Below are 12,615 nucleotides of genomic sequence, written 5' to 3' on the forward strand. Positions count from 1 at the left end.
AAGCGATGTGCTAGTCTCAACCCACTGTATTTCTGACAGAAAGAAACTTTGAAAGGTTACTTATTGAATTACCAGCAGGTCAACATTTTATTAAGACCATCAATATGTTTAACAATGAATTAACACACTTTATTGCAAATAGGGAATAAGGCAGCTTCTGCAGGAATCTCTGAAACACGATTCAGAAATGCAAACTCATGCAATTATCTTTTGTATCTAGCACAGAAAAATATATCAGACTTATGTAGTATATAAATAACTGCCAGTCTGGCCTAACCAACAATCTTTGGTAGTAGCGTCTCTTGACAAGGATGGATAGGAACTCCATTGTGACCCAGAAAGCATTCTAGCCCCATTTTAAAAGCAGACATCAGAGGCTACCTGTGATATAAGGAGAATGGAGAGTGCAAATGAGCCTGAAAACTCACAGTTCAAGTTCATTCTGAGTGAGTTCCTTGATTCTGTTCATGCAATGATCAACGGCATTAATGAGTAAAGGGATCCAACTATCTTCTGGCTGTGGGGTCACATGACTCGCTCTGAAAATGGAATGGGGAGAAAGAGAAGTTAAATTTATACTGTCAAGGGAAAACCTACCCTCAAAAGGAGCACAGAGGAAACTATAGTAAGAGAAGGCAAGTTTCTTTGTAGAAACTTAGCTGCTCCACAACTCAAGTGGAAAGAAAACATCATACCCACGTTCTTCCACTTCTTAAAATGGGGCTTTGGGAGCTGAGAATGATTGGATAGGTTTATTCTCAAAAAAGCTATTTGGGGATAAGTCCTCATACTCACTTAGTAATTTCAAGTGCCTTCTTTAAGACAGATACAAGTTTTGCAGACTAGAAAAGAAACAGAGAAGTTACTCACCCTGAGCCCTACTATAAAAAGGAAAGGAAAGCCAAGATATATTAAGACTCAAGTAATAAAAAAACAGGAAAAAAAAAAAAAAACTTGAAGGAAAGTGCAAAAACAAAAATTCTGGTTACATTACGGTGGTAGAATTATAGGATTCTTTTCTATTTAGCAAAATCTTATTAATATTGCTACTTTAACATTTTATAAATTTTAAAAATTTGTTAATACTTTTAAATTTTTAAAAAATGAAAAAAGTAAGAATATAACCTGAATTTGTCCCAACTGCTGGTAGCTTTGAATATATAGCAGGAACAGCTGAAGTTCCTTTTTAAAAAAATTCTATGTACAGAATTTTAAGCATACCGGTAACAAGAGAACATGAGGATATATATATGCCACCAATATATACTACATCTTTTAATTTTTTTTTTATTTGGGGTAATTGACAAGGCATATTGCTAACGATGTTTATTTCTTGGGAAGTCAATTTTTAAAAAGTTAATGTGAAAAAAGAAGTTAATGCCCAAAAGGATCCTATTCTACTGTAAGGTATACGCACACTGTGAAGATACATTTGATGAATTTAATTTCCACTATCTAATTTATCAAATATTTTTAGGATTGAAAATTCTGAATATAAGATATAAGCCATTTGGTAGTTTTATTTCTTTTTCCAGTAACTGTAGAGATAATCTGAGTCTCTAAAAATAATAGAATTCTCTCTACCACAGGACTCAGGACATGAAAGAATACAATAAAATCAGATTTTTATAAACAGCTTGACCTTTTGTAGTTAAATCACCCAATGTGTTTATATTAGAACAGAGTATGTTTCTGGAACACTTGGTTTTGCCTACACCAGAAATCAGATATTTACAACTTCAGGTTGAGAAGATACTAAAGTACTGCGGCAAATCAAACTTTCTTTTTCAAAGTAGCATTTTCTATGGTCTTTGGGTTTTTCTAAGTGACTGCCCAAGAGGTTATGAAGAGAGTAGTACCAGAACTCATGGCTATTGTAATTCAACTTCAATAAATATTTATCAGGCAGAAATACATGTAAGAACTGTGACATTATTGTTGTACTGGCATCCTAGTGTAACAAATAAATATGTTTCCTATAGCTTAAAGGAAATATTAGTAATTAGGGGAATTCTACCACTTAGGTCAGTAGCTATTCCCTCAAGTTGGTACTTACATTGATTCGCACAGTCAAGTGGCACATAGGTGGGTATATACTCAGAGCCAAATCATCCACACTAAGGACAGAAAGCAAAAATAACCATTAACAAAAAAAGGAACAAAGCTGAAATGGGTGGTTTTCAGTACACAATTAAGGCATGAGAGAATATGAGAAATGTCCCATAAATGCCTATTAATTCCTTAAATTGAGCAACCAGAATCAATTCAACTGATATGTACTAAATATCTACTTACCCCATTTCCCTAGGAATCTGGGGGAAAAAACTCCCTTGGCCTATATGATAGGACATGATTAATTCAGTTAAAAATGGGAGGATGTGAAACCATCAATTTAATAACTGTGGAGTTCATCCATGGATATCACTCAAGTGGGCATGACTTTACCCAAGTGATGCAATTTAGTACCACTAATAATGGAACAAACTAACATTATGCACCTGCCCAATATGATACGAGAAGCACAAAATACTCAAATATGTGACCTCCTTGCCAAAAAAATATTTAACTTGAATATAATCTATAATCATACAAAAGACAATCACATGAATCCAGATTTTTGGATATTCTGTGAGACAACTGACCTAGATTCTTGGATAGGGACTGTTATAGTTGCAAGAGACTACAACCAAACCAGACTACTGCAAGAGATGACAACCAAATGCACTGTGACACTATGACAGACCCCTTGATAAAAAAAAAAATAAAAAAAAAAGGCTTTAAAATACATTTTAGAGACAAATGGGGACATTTGAATAGTAACTATTTTCTATTCAATGTTATATTTCGCAGATATAATAATAATGTCTGTTCTTAAAGATACGTGCTGAAGTATTTAGGGGTGAAATGTCACTGATGTCTGCAACTTACTCTCAAATGGTTCAGGAGAAAAATGGCACATCTAATCCATTGAGAAATAAACCAATATTGAAAAAAATGTGAGCAGGTGAATATAGATGAAGGATACATGGATGTTCAATGCAATACTTTTATCAACTTTCCTGTAGGTCAAAAATGTTCAAAATAAAAAACTGGGGGAAAAGCTTAAGGTGACAACACAAGCTGAGGTCACATGCTGCTGCTCACATGTTTCAAGTAGGGATTCCGCTTACCTAGGGCTGATCTCATCAGAGATATCCACAATGTCGTCCAGTTGGGCCACCTGATCCTTCTTCCCATTCTCTGCCACTGAGATCCGGATTTTCTTCAGGCAGGCTTTTGATGCTCTCACCAGTGCAAGGCATGGGATTATGAGCTCTTGATCCTCCTCTGACCAATATAAGTCCCGATTGTTTGGATACCCCAACCCATCATCCTCTTCATCACCGTGGTTATCAGAGTTGTCCTCAGTGTCATTCAGGAGGCCACAGTACGGGTCACATTCTTCCACGGCCTAAGACATGCCATGATATATTTGAATGCCAAAAAAACCCCAAAAAACAAAAAACCAAGGCTTTTACACTTTCAGCATCATGTCTGAGTTATCCCCAAACCTCAGCCAGCTACTTCACTAATGGCTACAGAGTTCAAGCACCCTGTTCTCACTCCCCTTGCCCAGCAGTAGACAGAGGGGAGTGGTACTAAATCACACACTGGTGTGGGTAGGAGATGGGAGTTGAAAGCCAGGAGTGAAGATGGGACTTATTGAGTTAATGCTCAGGACATTTCCTTTCTTTATAGTTTCATCTATGATCATGGAGTTGTCCCCTCACCTGCTCCATTTCCTCATGCGCATCCTTCACAAAATCCACATTCTTCGTCAGCATTGAAAGGGCTGCAGCTTTGTTATCTACGAGTGAAAAATCAGAAGCACTAGAATTAGAGGAGAAACCCAACAATTCTGTGAAGTCTGCAAATGGCAACCAATGGTGTTCCCATTTGAGAAGAGTGCCAAGGATAGTCAACAAGAGCAGTGGTTTAATAAAATTTTTCTCATATTCATCCTCCGGGTAACCAGAGGAGTTAAAAAGCTTTTCATCATTCACCACTAGAAGAAATAAAATGGTAACATGATGTTCCCCTTCATGGTCCTCTTGACAAACACTGCTTTTGGCCCAGCTGGCACTACCTCATAGGGGCTTCAGTGTGTCCCATAATACTGCTCCTGGGGCAGGACCAGGAGAACAAATCACATTTGTTCAACAAGACACGGCCACAGAAAGAGGGCTAAAAACGTATGAGAACTAGGTCGCCTGGGTGGTTTAGTTGGTTAAGTGTCTGGCTTTAGCTCAGGTCATGATCTCATGGTTCGTGGGTTTGAGCCCCATGTCAGGCTCTGTGCTGACAGCTCAGAACCTGGAGCCTGCTTCAGATTCTGTGTCTCCATATCTCTCTGCTCCTTCCCTGCTCACACTGTCTCTTTTTGTCGCAAAAATAAATAAACATTAAAAAAAAAATTTTTAAGTATAAGAGCTAAAAAGACTGGCAAAAAATGTTAATACCTATTTTTTGATGTTACTGATAAACTATATGCATTCCACTAAGTTGTAAGTTAAAATATGCACATGCTACAAAACTACAAACTAGATATGAGAGAACTATCTACTTTGGCCAGCAGAGTCAAAAGCCCATTTCCCACTCTCACCCACCTCTTGGTATCTGAGGAACCTGCTGGCATGCAGTCCAGACACTGTTGTAGGAAATAAGGTCATTGTTCTCTGAGCTGGGGAAAGGAATCAATAAGGATATATCAATAACCAATGTTCCTCTCTCCTAAAAAAGAATGATCTTGCTCAACATCATTTTCAGCTATTAGTAACTTTGCTGTTGAAATGAGTTTTTTTTCCGCTCCCTGAAGCAAGGAACCCCATTAACTGATAAACCCAATTGTAGCATCACTACCTCTGAGTTGGAGTCATGAAAAGCGCATCCATAAGTTGAGCCATGCCATCTACGATGTCCAGAGTGGTGCTTCGTACCAGCTTTCTCAGAGTGATTCCTGTAGCCAAACCCAAAGACTAAGCAGCCTGGTCTCCTTTCTGGAAGTCACCATCTGCTTTCTTGAGAGTTTAAGCCCTTCAGAACTTAAAGTAATGTGAGTACCAACACAAAACTCAGGTCTTATGTATTTCCCCATGTCTTTTTCTTGCTCCTCCCACCATTTCTGAGTAGTGCTCTCCTAAAGAGATCTGGAACAAAATACTTCCATGACAGCATGTATCCATTCGTTAAGGTCAATGGTCCCTTGGCAACTGTGGCTGAAACACTTGAAGTTTAAACTATCTCTGAGTAACCCTAAAGATCCATGAGACATGCATTCATTTATAATTTTGGCATGGTTATAATCAAGGCATTACCCTACAGGCAGGGCTGGAGGTCACTTAACTTGTAAAGAAGTTCAGAAACAGCGTGTGATGTCATATGGGTGGAGGAGACCGGGGAGGCCCCTATAGATCCAGCATCTATAGTGGTTATAATGGGTTAGAGGGGGAGGAGCCAGTGAAAACTAAAAACCTTTGAGTCAGGCAAAGCAGGGAAGATGGTAACACAGCATCCATATCTTAGCATAAAGCATTATTTATGGAGGTCACTGATATTATATTATCTTTGAGGGCATTTTATGTGAGCAAGTTACACTACATGCTCAAATTGAAGAAAAGGTAATAGTCTCAGGACAGAAGCTGCCATATTAGCAAAGATCTGCTCTATAAATCAAACATTTATGTGTATACAGTGGCTTACCCTGATTCTTGGGAAGTGAATAATATACTGCAATCATTGCCTTGATGGCAGCATGGACTTGTTCACAGAACCTCTGTGTTTCCTATGAGGCAATGGATCAATTTCAGAATGAAAAAAAAAGAAATGGATTAGATTCATCAGTCCATTTGCTGTAGAAGAGAGCAGACATCTGTACAGCATCATCTATAAACATTTTCTGTAGTCCTATTCTGATTTAGGCCTTGAACTATTCTCAGCACATAGCAGAGAGGAATTAGCTGGCCCCGTGACTGAGCTGACAACTCAATAAAACATTAAGGAACATCAGGAAAAACTTATTCCTAATATTCTACATCCCAAGATACTCATGATCTGCTGTGAAGTATTCACCCTATCTTGGACCAGGAGTTGGCAACTACAGCCCACGGGCCAAATTAGGCCCACTGACAGTTTTTAGAAATAAAGTGTTACTGGCACACAGCCACACTCATTTACATATTATCTATAACTGTGTTCACATTACAAGGGCAGAGTTAGGTAGCTGGACTGCAAAGCCTAAAATATTTACTGTTTGGCTTTTTACAGAAAAATCTGCCAACCCTATCTTAGACCATTAACCAGGTGTCTGATCTCTCTCTCTCTCACACACACACACCTAAAAGAAATTAGCATGGACTCTACAAGGTTGACTATTTTCCTTCTAAGCAGTCACTGGCTTTCTCCTGTCTTCCTTGTCCTCATTTTTCCGCTAAATTATAAGCCAGTGCTACATAAAATGTGGTCCACTGATTGGGGCCAGTCCATGAATTGTTATCAGTCTGGGATGGTGGGTAAGTACAATGTGTGAGAATAAGTGTTTAAAGCTTTATATTCATCCTCTGGGTAACCAGAGGCAACTGACATTGCTTCAACATCCAAACACATAAAAAACAAAGCCATACTTCTGTAGGACTAACATGTTAAGATCCTAAGGAAGCAATCATGATTCAAACAAAACCAAATTCTAACTTTTTTTTTCAATTTTTTTTTTTTAACGTTTATTTATTTTTGAGACAGAGAGAGACAGAGCATGAACAGGAGAGGGGCAGAGAGAGAGGGAGACACAGAACCTGAAACAGGCCCCAGGCTCTGAGCTGTCAGCACAGAGCCCGACGCGGGGCTCGAACTCACGGACCGTGAGATCATGACCTGAGCCGAAGTCGGACGCTTAACCGACCAAGCCACCCAGGCGCCCCCCAAATTCCAACTTTTTAACTGTAAGTGAAACCAATGTCGGAGGCATGTACAGAAAAATAGTTCATGCTGCCTCCTCATGGTATCCTATCAACTGTGAATATTAGCAGCGAATCCCAAATATATTTGAAAGAAAAGAGACAACAGGTAAGGTAATAGTCATACTCCCCTTGAAATAAATACTGACTTTCTTGCACAAAGCTTTTAAAATGCTCTCAAATAATTCATTTCTTATTTTCTCATCATAGATCTCTAGGGTATTTAGGGGGAGAGTTTATCATTGTAGGTGCAGCAAAGGAATATTTTTTCATTTCGAAACATCTGGATATATAGACTGAGAAAGAAAATGAAACTATTATGAAAAACAAATAAGGTAATGAATATGCCATTTTAAAATAACCTGATTCCCAAATTAAGTATACCTCATTCTAGAAAAACTGGCAATAAAGCACACCTGGTTATAACACCATGTTTATTTTCATCAGTTTTATAATAAGGGGTTATTAAAAATGCATAAATTCTTGCTCCAGAAATTCCACTTCTGGGATTTTTTTTTTTTTTTTTTTTTTGCTGATATACATGCATACACAAAGATTATATTAGGCAATTTACCACAGCATTGTTTATAATAGTTACAAGTCTAAGCTGGAAACAGCTTAGATGTTCACATAAAGTACCAGTTAAATAAATTATGGTTATAACAACTCTACTGAATACTATGCAGCATTACAAGGAACTGAGCAACTTTATATGTGCTGCTAAGAATCAATGTGAAGGGCACCTGGGTAGCTCAGTCGGTTAAGCATCCAACTTCCGACCACGGCATGATCTGACGCTTTATGAGTTTGAGCCTGCATCAGACTCTGTGCTGATAGCCTAGGGTCTGGAGCTTGCTTTGGAGTCTGTGTTTCTCTCTTTCTTTCTGCCCCTCCCCGGGTTGTGCTCTCTCTCTCTCTCTCTCTCAAAAATCAATAAATAAACATTAAAAAAAAATCAATTTGCAGGCCATGTTAATTTTTTTTAAAGGAAGGCCCAGAAAAGTGTGTATGGTATCCTAACATTTGTGTAAAAAGCAGGCATATACATGTAAGTGTGTACATGCATCAAATACATATGGAACAATACAAAAGGAACCGGGGAGGGGGGATATAAACTTTTTAGCACACTTAACTTTGACATCTTCTGAATTTATACTGTTAATATGTTAGATTAAATATAAAAAGTAATTCAATATAAAAAGAGTATTGTGTAGTATAACAGAAAAGGTGTAGTTTAGACATCAGATAGACCCTAATTTAAATCCTAGCTCCACTGCTTATTTACCTGAGCCTATAAGCCTGCTTACTCAGCTGTCAGATGGGAATCATGGATGTGAAAACACCTAGCAAACAGCAAGTGCTTAAAAAAAAAAAAAAAAAAAAAAAAAAAAAAAAAATATATATATATATATATATATATATATATATACATATATATATGTATATATATATATATATCAGAAAGGAAATAACCAGGATGAACTTCGGATTGAACCAATACCTATTTAGAAGATCTGCCTAGTCCAGGTAAGGAAGGCACTTGGCAATTTGGTCTTCACAACAATCCTGTGAGGTGAGAACGGCCATCTTACTTAACAGGTGTGGAAAATAAATCCCCTGGCTTGAGTGGAAAAGGTGGAAAGAAAATGATTGGATTCCTAATGAATAACGAGGCAGCACAAAAATTCCAACAAGTAAAGCCCACCTGTGGAGAGGGCAGTGGAAGATGAGAGAAGACTTCGGTCAGAGTCGTAGCTTCCCTTGACACGTTCACAGCTGCCTCATCTGTGGGGTGACAGAGGAGGCTGGAGCCAATGTTAGTGCCAAAAAGATAAGCCTGCAGCTGCAGCAGGGACTTTGCGGATGATGCGTTTCCTCTCAACCTTTATCGGCTGAGAAGCCTCAAAAACACCTCCCCAAATCTATGTTTTATATTCCAACTTCCGAAGTGCTCAGGATGAGGAAGGTGAGGTATCCCCACCGAGAGGATGCGGCAGGGCAAAAGCGGGAGGGAAAAAGGGCTAGGACACAGGAAGGGATGAAATATGCAAGTCCCCAACAGGAGAGGCACTCACTGAGTCTCCTCCAAAACGTCTCAGGATTAAACTCCTTGGTGGTCTCCAGGGCTTCGCCGACTAGTGGGTGTGGCACGCGGGCCCGGCGAGGGGCAAAAGGAAGAGCAGAGATAAGGGAGGCCACTCCCCACCCCCACCTTCTCCGCCCGAGTTCCCGCCCCGGCCGGCGCCACAGTCGGCCTGTTCCCTAACCAAGCCCGCCCCTGCCGTCGCCCGTCCCAAGGGCATCAGCTCACCCCGCACTGCAGGTATCAGCAACCGCAGCTCCTCTGCCAAGTGCCGGATCTGCTCCAAAGGCGGAGCTAGGGTGGGGACCGCCGCTGTAGGCGCGGCTGCGTTCGCCATCTCAGAAGATTGCCTGGAACTTCCAAACAAAGGCGGCCACGGCAGCTGCCGAGCGTTGAGACAGCTGTGGACGTTCTACTTCCGGGAGTCACGGACCCGGGTTCGTTTCCGGCAACAACCAACCCACCCCGCCCCCAGAGGCCGGGTCACACCTGTGCTCCTCCCCCAAGGCCCGGCCACGCCTCCTCCCGCCCAGAGGCCTGGCCACACACACACAAAACTCAGTCGGAGTTATTACCCATCATTCATTTATTTGATTAGATTGAAAAAAAAAAAAAAAAGAAAAAACCACCTAAAGAAGCAGAGAGCCCATAACCTCGAGGGAAAAGAAGACTGGGAGCTAGTACCTCAAGGGTAGTCAAGGTAGGGCCCAAGTTCACACTGGTTCCCTGCCCCTAAAGTGGTACCCTTCACAGCTGCGGAGTTCCACACACTGTGCTAGGTACTTTACGTGAAGTAACCGTAAAAAATACAGTGGGCTTCTGATACAACCATTCACACACCCAGCCCCTGCCCTGTGGATCTCCTGATTAGGACTTTCTCTTCACAAAAGTAAATCAACTCTTTGCCTTCTTGGAGAAGGAAGGAATCATGGCATTATTTAGAGATTTTTCTGCAGTCCATTCTGCAGGAATCAGTAGTGGGTAATCCTCCCCAACTCCCAGGTGTCCAAGGTGCAGCAACTCCCTGAAGCCTGCCCACCAACACTGGCCTTCTGCCTGCTGCTGGGCCAGGGGCCTGGGCTACAGAGGCAGATGGTGAGGCATGGCCTTTAGGAGCTTAAGTGGCTTTTTAACTGCGCTATGAAGGTTCCAAGCTGGGTAGAGTTCAGTGTCCACACACAACGAATGATAACAGGTGTTAACAGTGTCAACCAGGTCCGCAAAGGGGAGAAGAAAAAAGCTAGAGTGCCATATGTCATATGAAGAAAATAGCAGGAATAGATCTGCCAGATGTACAGCAGTAACATAAGTAGGTGAATAGGTATAACCTTCAAGTATTTGCCTTGACGGAGATGGGACTGAAAGTTGTGACCAAAGCACCGCTGCAACAAGCTCCAACACAGGTAAACCATCAAGGGGATGTTAAAAAATGCCAGCTGGAAAGAGAAGCAGAACAGGGTATTATCTTATTAGCAAGACCTTAGGGGGCCAGGTCTCATTAACACATTATTGGTGGCTCCTAACAATATGTTGCTCTCTTTCTTGGGGGTTGATTCTCTGATTGTTTATGCTTCAATCACAGTTGCTTATAACACTCAGCAAGAGGTGACTTATAGTTAGTTGTACATTTGCCTGTATCCTTTTGTTCATCTTAAAAGTAGGTATCATTTATGTTGAAGCCCTCAGTAATGTTTAAGCTGGAAATGAACTGAGTATATGTACATACATACACACACTCCTTTTTAGCAGAGTGAGGGGGGATGTAGGCATCACTATTTTTTTTAATCTCTTATTTTATTATTCTTTAAAAAAATTTTTTTTACACTTATTTATTTTTGAGAGACAGAGTGAGACAAAGTGAGAGTGGGGGGAGGGGCAGAGAGCGGGAGACACAGAATCCGAAGCAGGCTCCAGGCTTTGAGCTGTTGGCACAGAGCCTGACGTGAGGCTCGAACCCACAAACCATGAGATCATGACCTGAGCCTAAGTCGGACACTTAACAGACTGAGCCACCCAGGAGCCCTATTCTTTTTTTTTTTTTTTTAAAGTAAACTCTACACCACACATGGTGCTCAAACTCATGACCCCAAGATCAAGAGTTGCATGCTCCACCACCTGAGCCAGTCAGGTTCCCCCATTATCTCTGTATTTTAAAAGTTTATTTATTTATTTGGGGTGGGGGGGGGAGGAGAAGAGGGGATGAGTGGGGAGGGGCAAAGAGCAAGGGAGCGAAAGAATCCCAGGCAGGCTCTGTGCTCTCAGCTCAGAGCCCAACACGGATCTCAATCTCATGAACAGTGAGATCATGACCTGAGCTGAAATCAAGAGTTGGATGCTTAAGCAACTGAGCCACCCAGGCGCCCCATGTATTTTTAATTGAAGTAGCACGCTGAATGCTGGAATGCGAATCAGAAGATTTAAGTTATAATTCAAATTTAGCTGCCGTGTGATTCATTCATTCATTGACCAAATAATTACTGTGCTCCCAATACATGGCAGGCACTGTGATAGGCTCTAGGCTGAGGACACAGTGGAACAACTTAGAAAGGATGCATCATAGAGCTTACACTCTAACAGAGAGAGAGAGACCAAAAAAATAATCATTATAGATTGTGATAAATTCAATGAAGGAAATAACTGGGTCACAAGAGGGTAACTGAGAGATGGGTTTGCCGAGGCCTGAAGAACAGGAATGACTCAGGGGAATGAAGTGCATTCCAGGCAGAAGACACATATGTAAACCCCTGAGGTGGGAGAGGTCTTAGCCTATTTAAGGCCCATGAACATGGAACATGATGAGCTGGATGGAAATTAGGGCAGTCAGCGGGACCAAGATCATGTCACGACTCTGCTTAAAGGTCTTTAAGCTCAGGAGTGAGCTGATTAAGCTTTTGAAAGGACAACAGTGGACACTGTGTGGCAAACTGACAGTAGGGAGGCAAAAGCAGCAGTGGGAAGACTAGCCTGAGGGTCACTGCAGTAGCCCAGACAAGAAATAATTATGAGTTAGACTAGTGTGGTGGTAACAGAGATGGAAAGAATTGATGGATTCAAGATATGCATAGGAGGGAGATCAAACAAGGGATTACTTGCTAATGAATTAATACAGCATATTACAAGGAAAGGCAAAAATTAAGGATACATTCTAGAAAAACTAGGTAAATGGTGGAGCCATTTATTGAAATTGGAAAGAAATGAGGGAGGAACAGGTTTGGGGTAGAAACTAAAGTTCCTATTAGACACGTAATATTGAGGATGGCTGCTAGAGATTTAAGGAAAGATGTGAAATGGCAGTTGGATATATAGGCACCTGAAGTGCAGAGAACAAGTCAAGGGTAGGGATAACAGGTTTGGGAGCCACAGGCCTAGATGATACATAAAATCCAGTATTAGTGTACTATTTATTAAAATATGAATACAAACACCACCTTTTAGTAAGGCTCAGGTTTTACTTGTTGTAAGAGTACTCCTGAGAGACAGCCTCCTTACGTATTTATGTAATAATACATAAAAGAGAACTGAACCAGACTCGGGACCTATGCA

General features: G+C 40.8%; 2 protein-coding genes across 10 annotated transcripts in view; both read right to left on the reverse strand.

The window, feature by feature from the left end:
• The window catches only part of CCNDBP1 (cyclin D1 binding protein 1), a 38,975-nt gene extending 29,484 nt beyond the window's left edge, over positions 1–9,491 (reverse strand). Inside the window, exons 1-11 of one of the 6 annotated variants that reach the window (XR_008299215.1) lie at positions 9,301–9,486; positions 9,065–9,124; positions 8,695–8,774; positions 5,740–5,821; positions 4,900–4,996; positions 4,647–4,720; positions 3,771–3,847; positions 3,171–3,451; positions 2,057–2,117; positions 796–842; positions 429–539 (exon numbers count right to left, since the gene is read on the reverse strand). Coding sequence is in view for 5 of the 6 variants with exons in the window: in XM_027067076.2 (XP_026922877.1) it covers positions 425–539; positions 796–842; positions 2,057–2,117; positions 3,171–3,451; positions 3,771–3,847; positions 4,647–4,720; positions 4,900–4,996; positions 5,740–5,821; positions 8,695–8,774; positions 9,065–9,124; positions 9,301–9,409 (1,083 nt within the window). In the remaining variant the exon portion in view is untranslated. Of the gene's footprint in view, positions 1–60; positions 540–795; positions 843–2,056; positions 2,118–3,170; positions 3,452–3,770; positions 3,848–4,646; positions 4,721–4,899; positions 4,997–5,739; positions 5,822–7,732; positions 8,279–8,694; positions 8,775–9,064; positions 9,125–9,300 lie in introns of those variants that run through there. The other 5 variants (XM_027067073.2, XM_053224111.1, XM_027067075.2 and 2 more) reach the window with 5 other exon arrangements.
• Positions 9,492–9,637: 146 nt separating this feature from the next.
• Positions 9,638–12,615, reverse strand: part of TMEM62 (transmembrane protein 62) — a 33,553-nt gene continuing 30,575 nt past the window's right edge. For all 4 annotated transcript variants that reach the window (XM_053224108.1, XM_027067058.2, XM_053224110.1 and 1 more), the window contains one exon: positions 9,638–10,508. In XM_053224108.1, the coding sequence (XP_053080083.1) occupies positions 10,182–10,508 (327 nt within the window). In that variant the 3' untranslated portion in view covers positions 9,638–10,181. The remainder of the gene's footprint in view (positions 10,509–12,615) is intronic.

The sequence above is a fragment of the Acinonyx jubatus genome, chromosome B3, assembly GCF_027475565.1.
Source record: "Acinonyx jubatus isolate Ajub_Pintada_27869175 chromosome B3, VMU_Ajub_asm_v1.0, whole genome shotgun sequence".
Classification (NCBI taxonomy): domain Eukaryota; kingdom Metazoa; phylum Chordata; class Mammalia; order Carnivora; family Felidae; genus Acinonyx; species Acinonyx jubatus.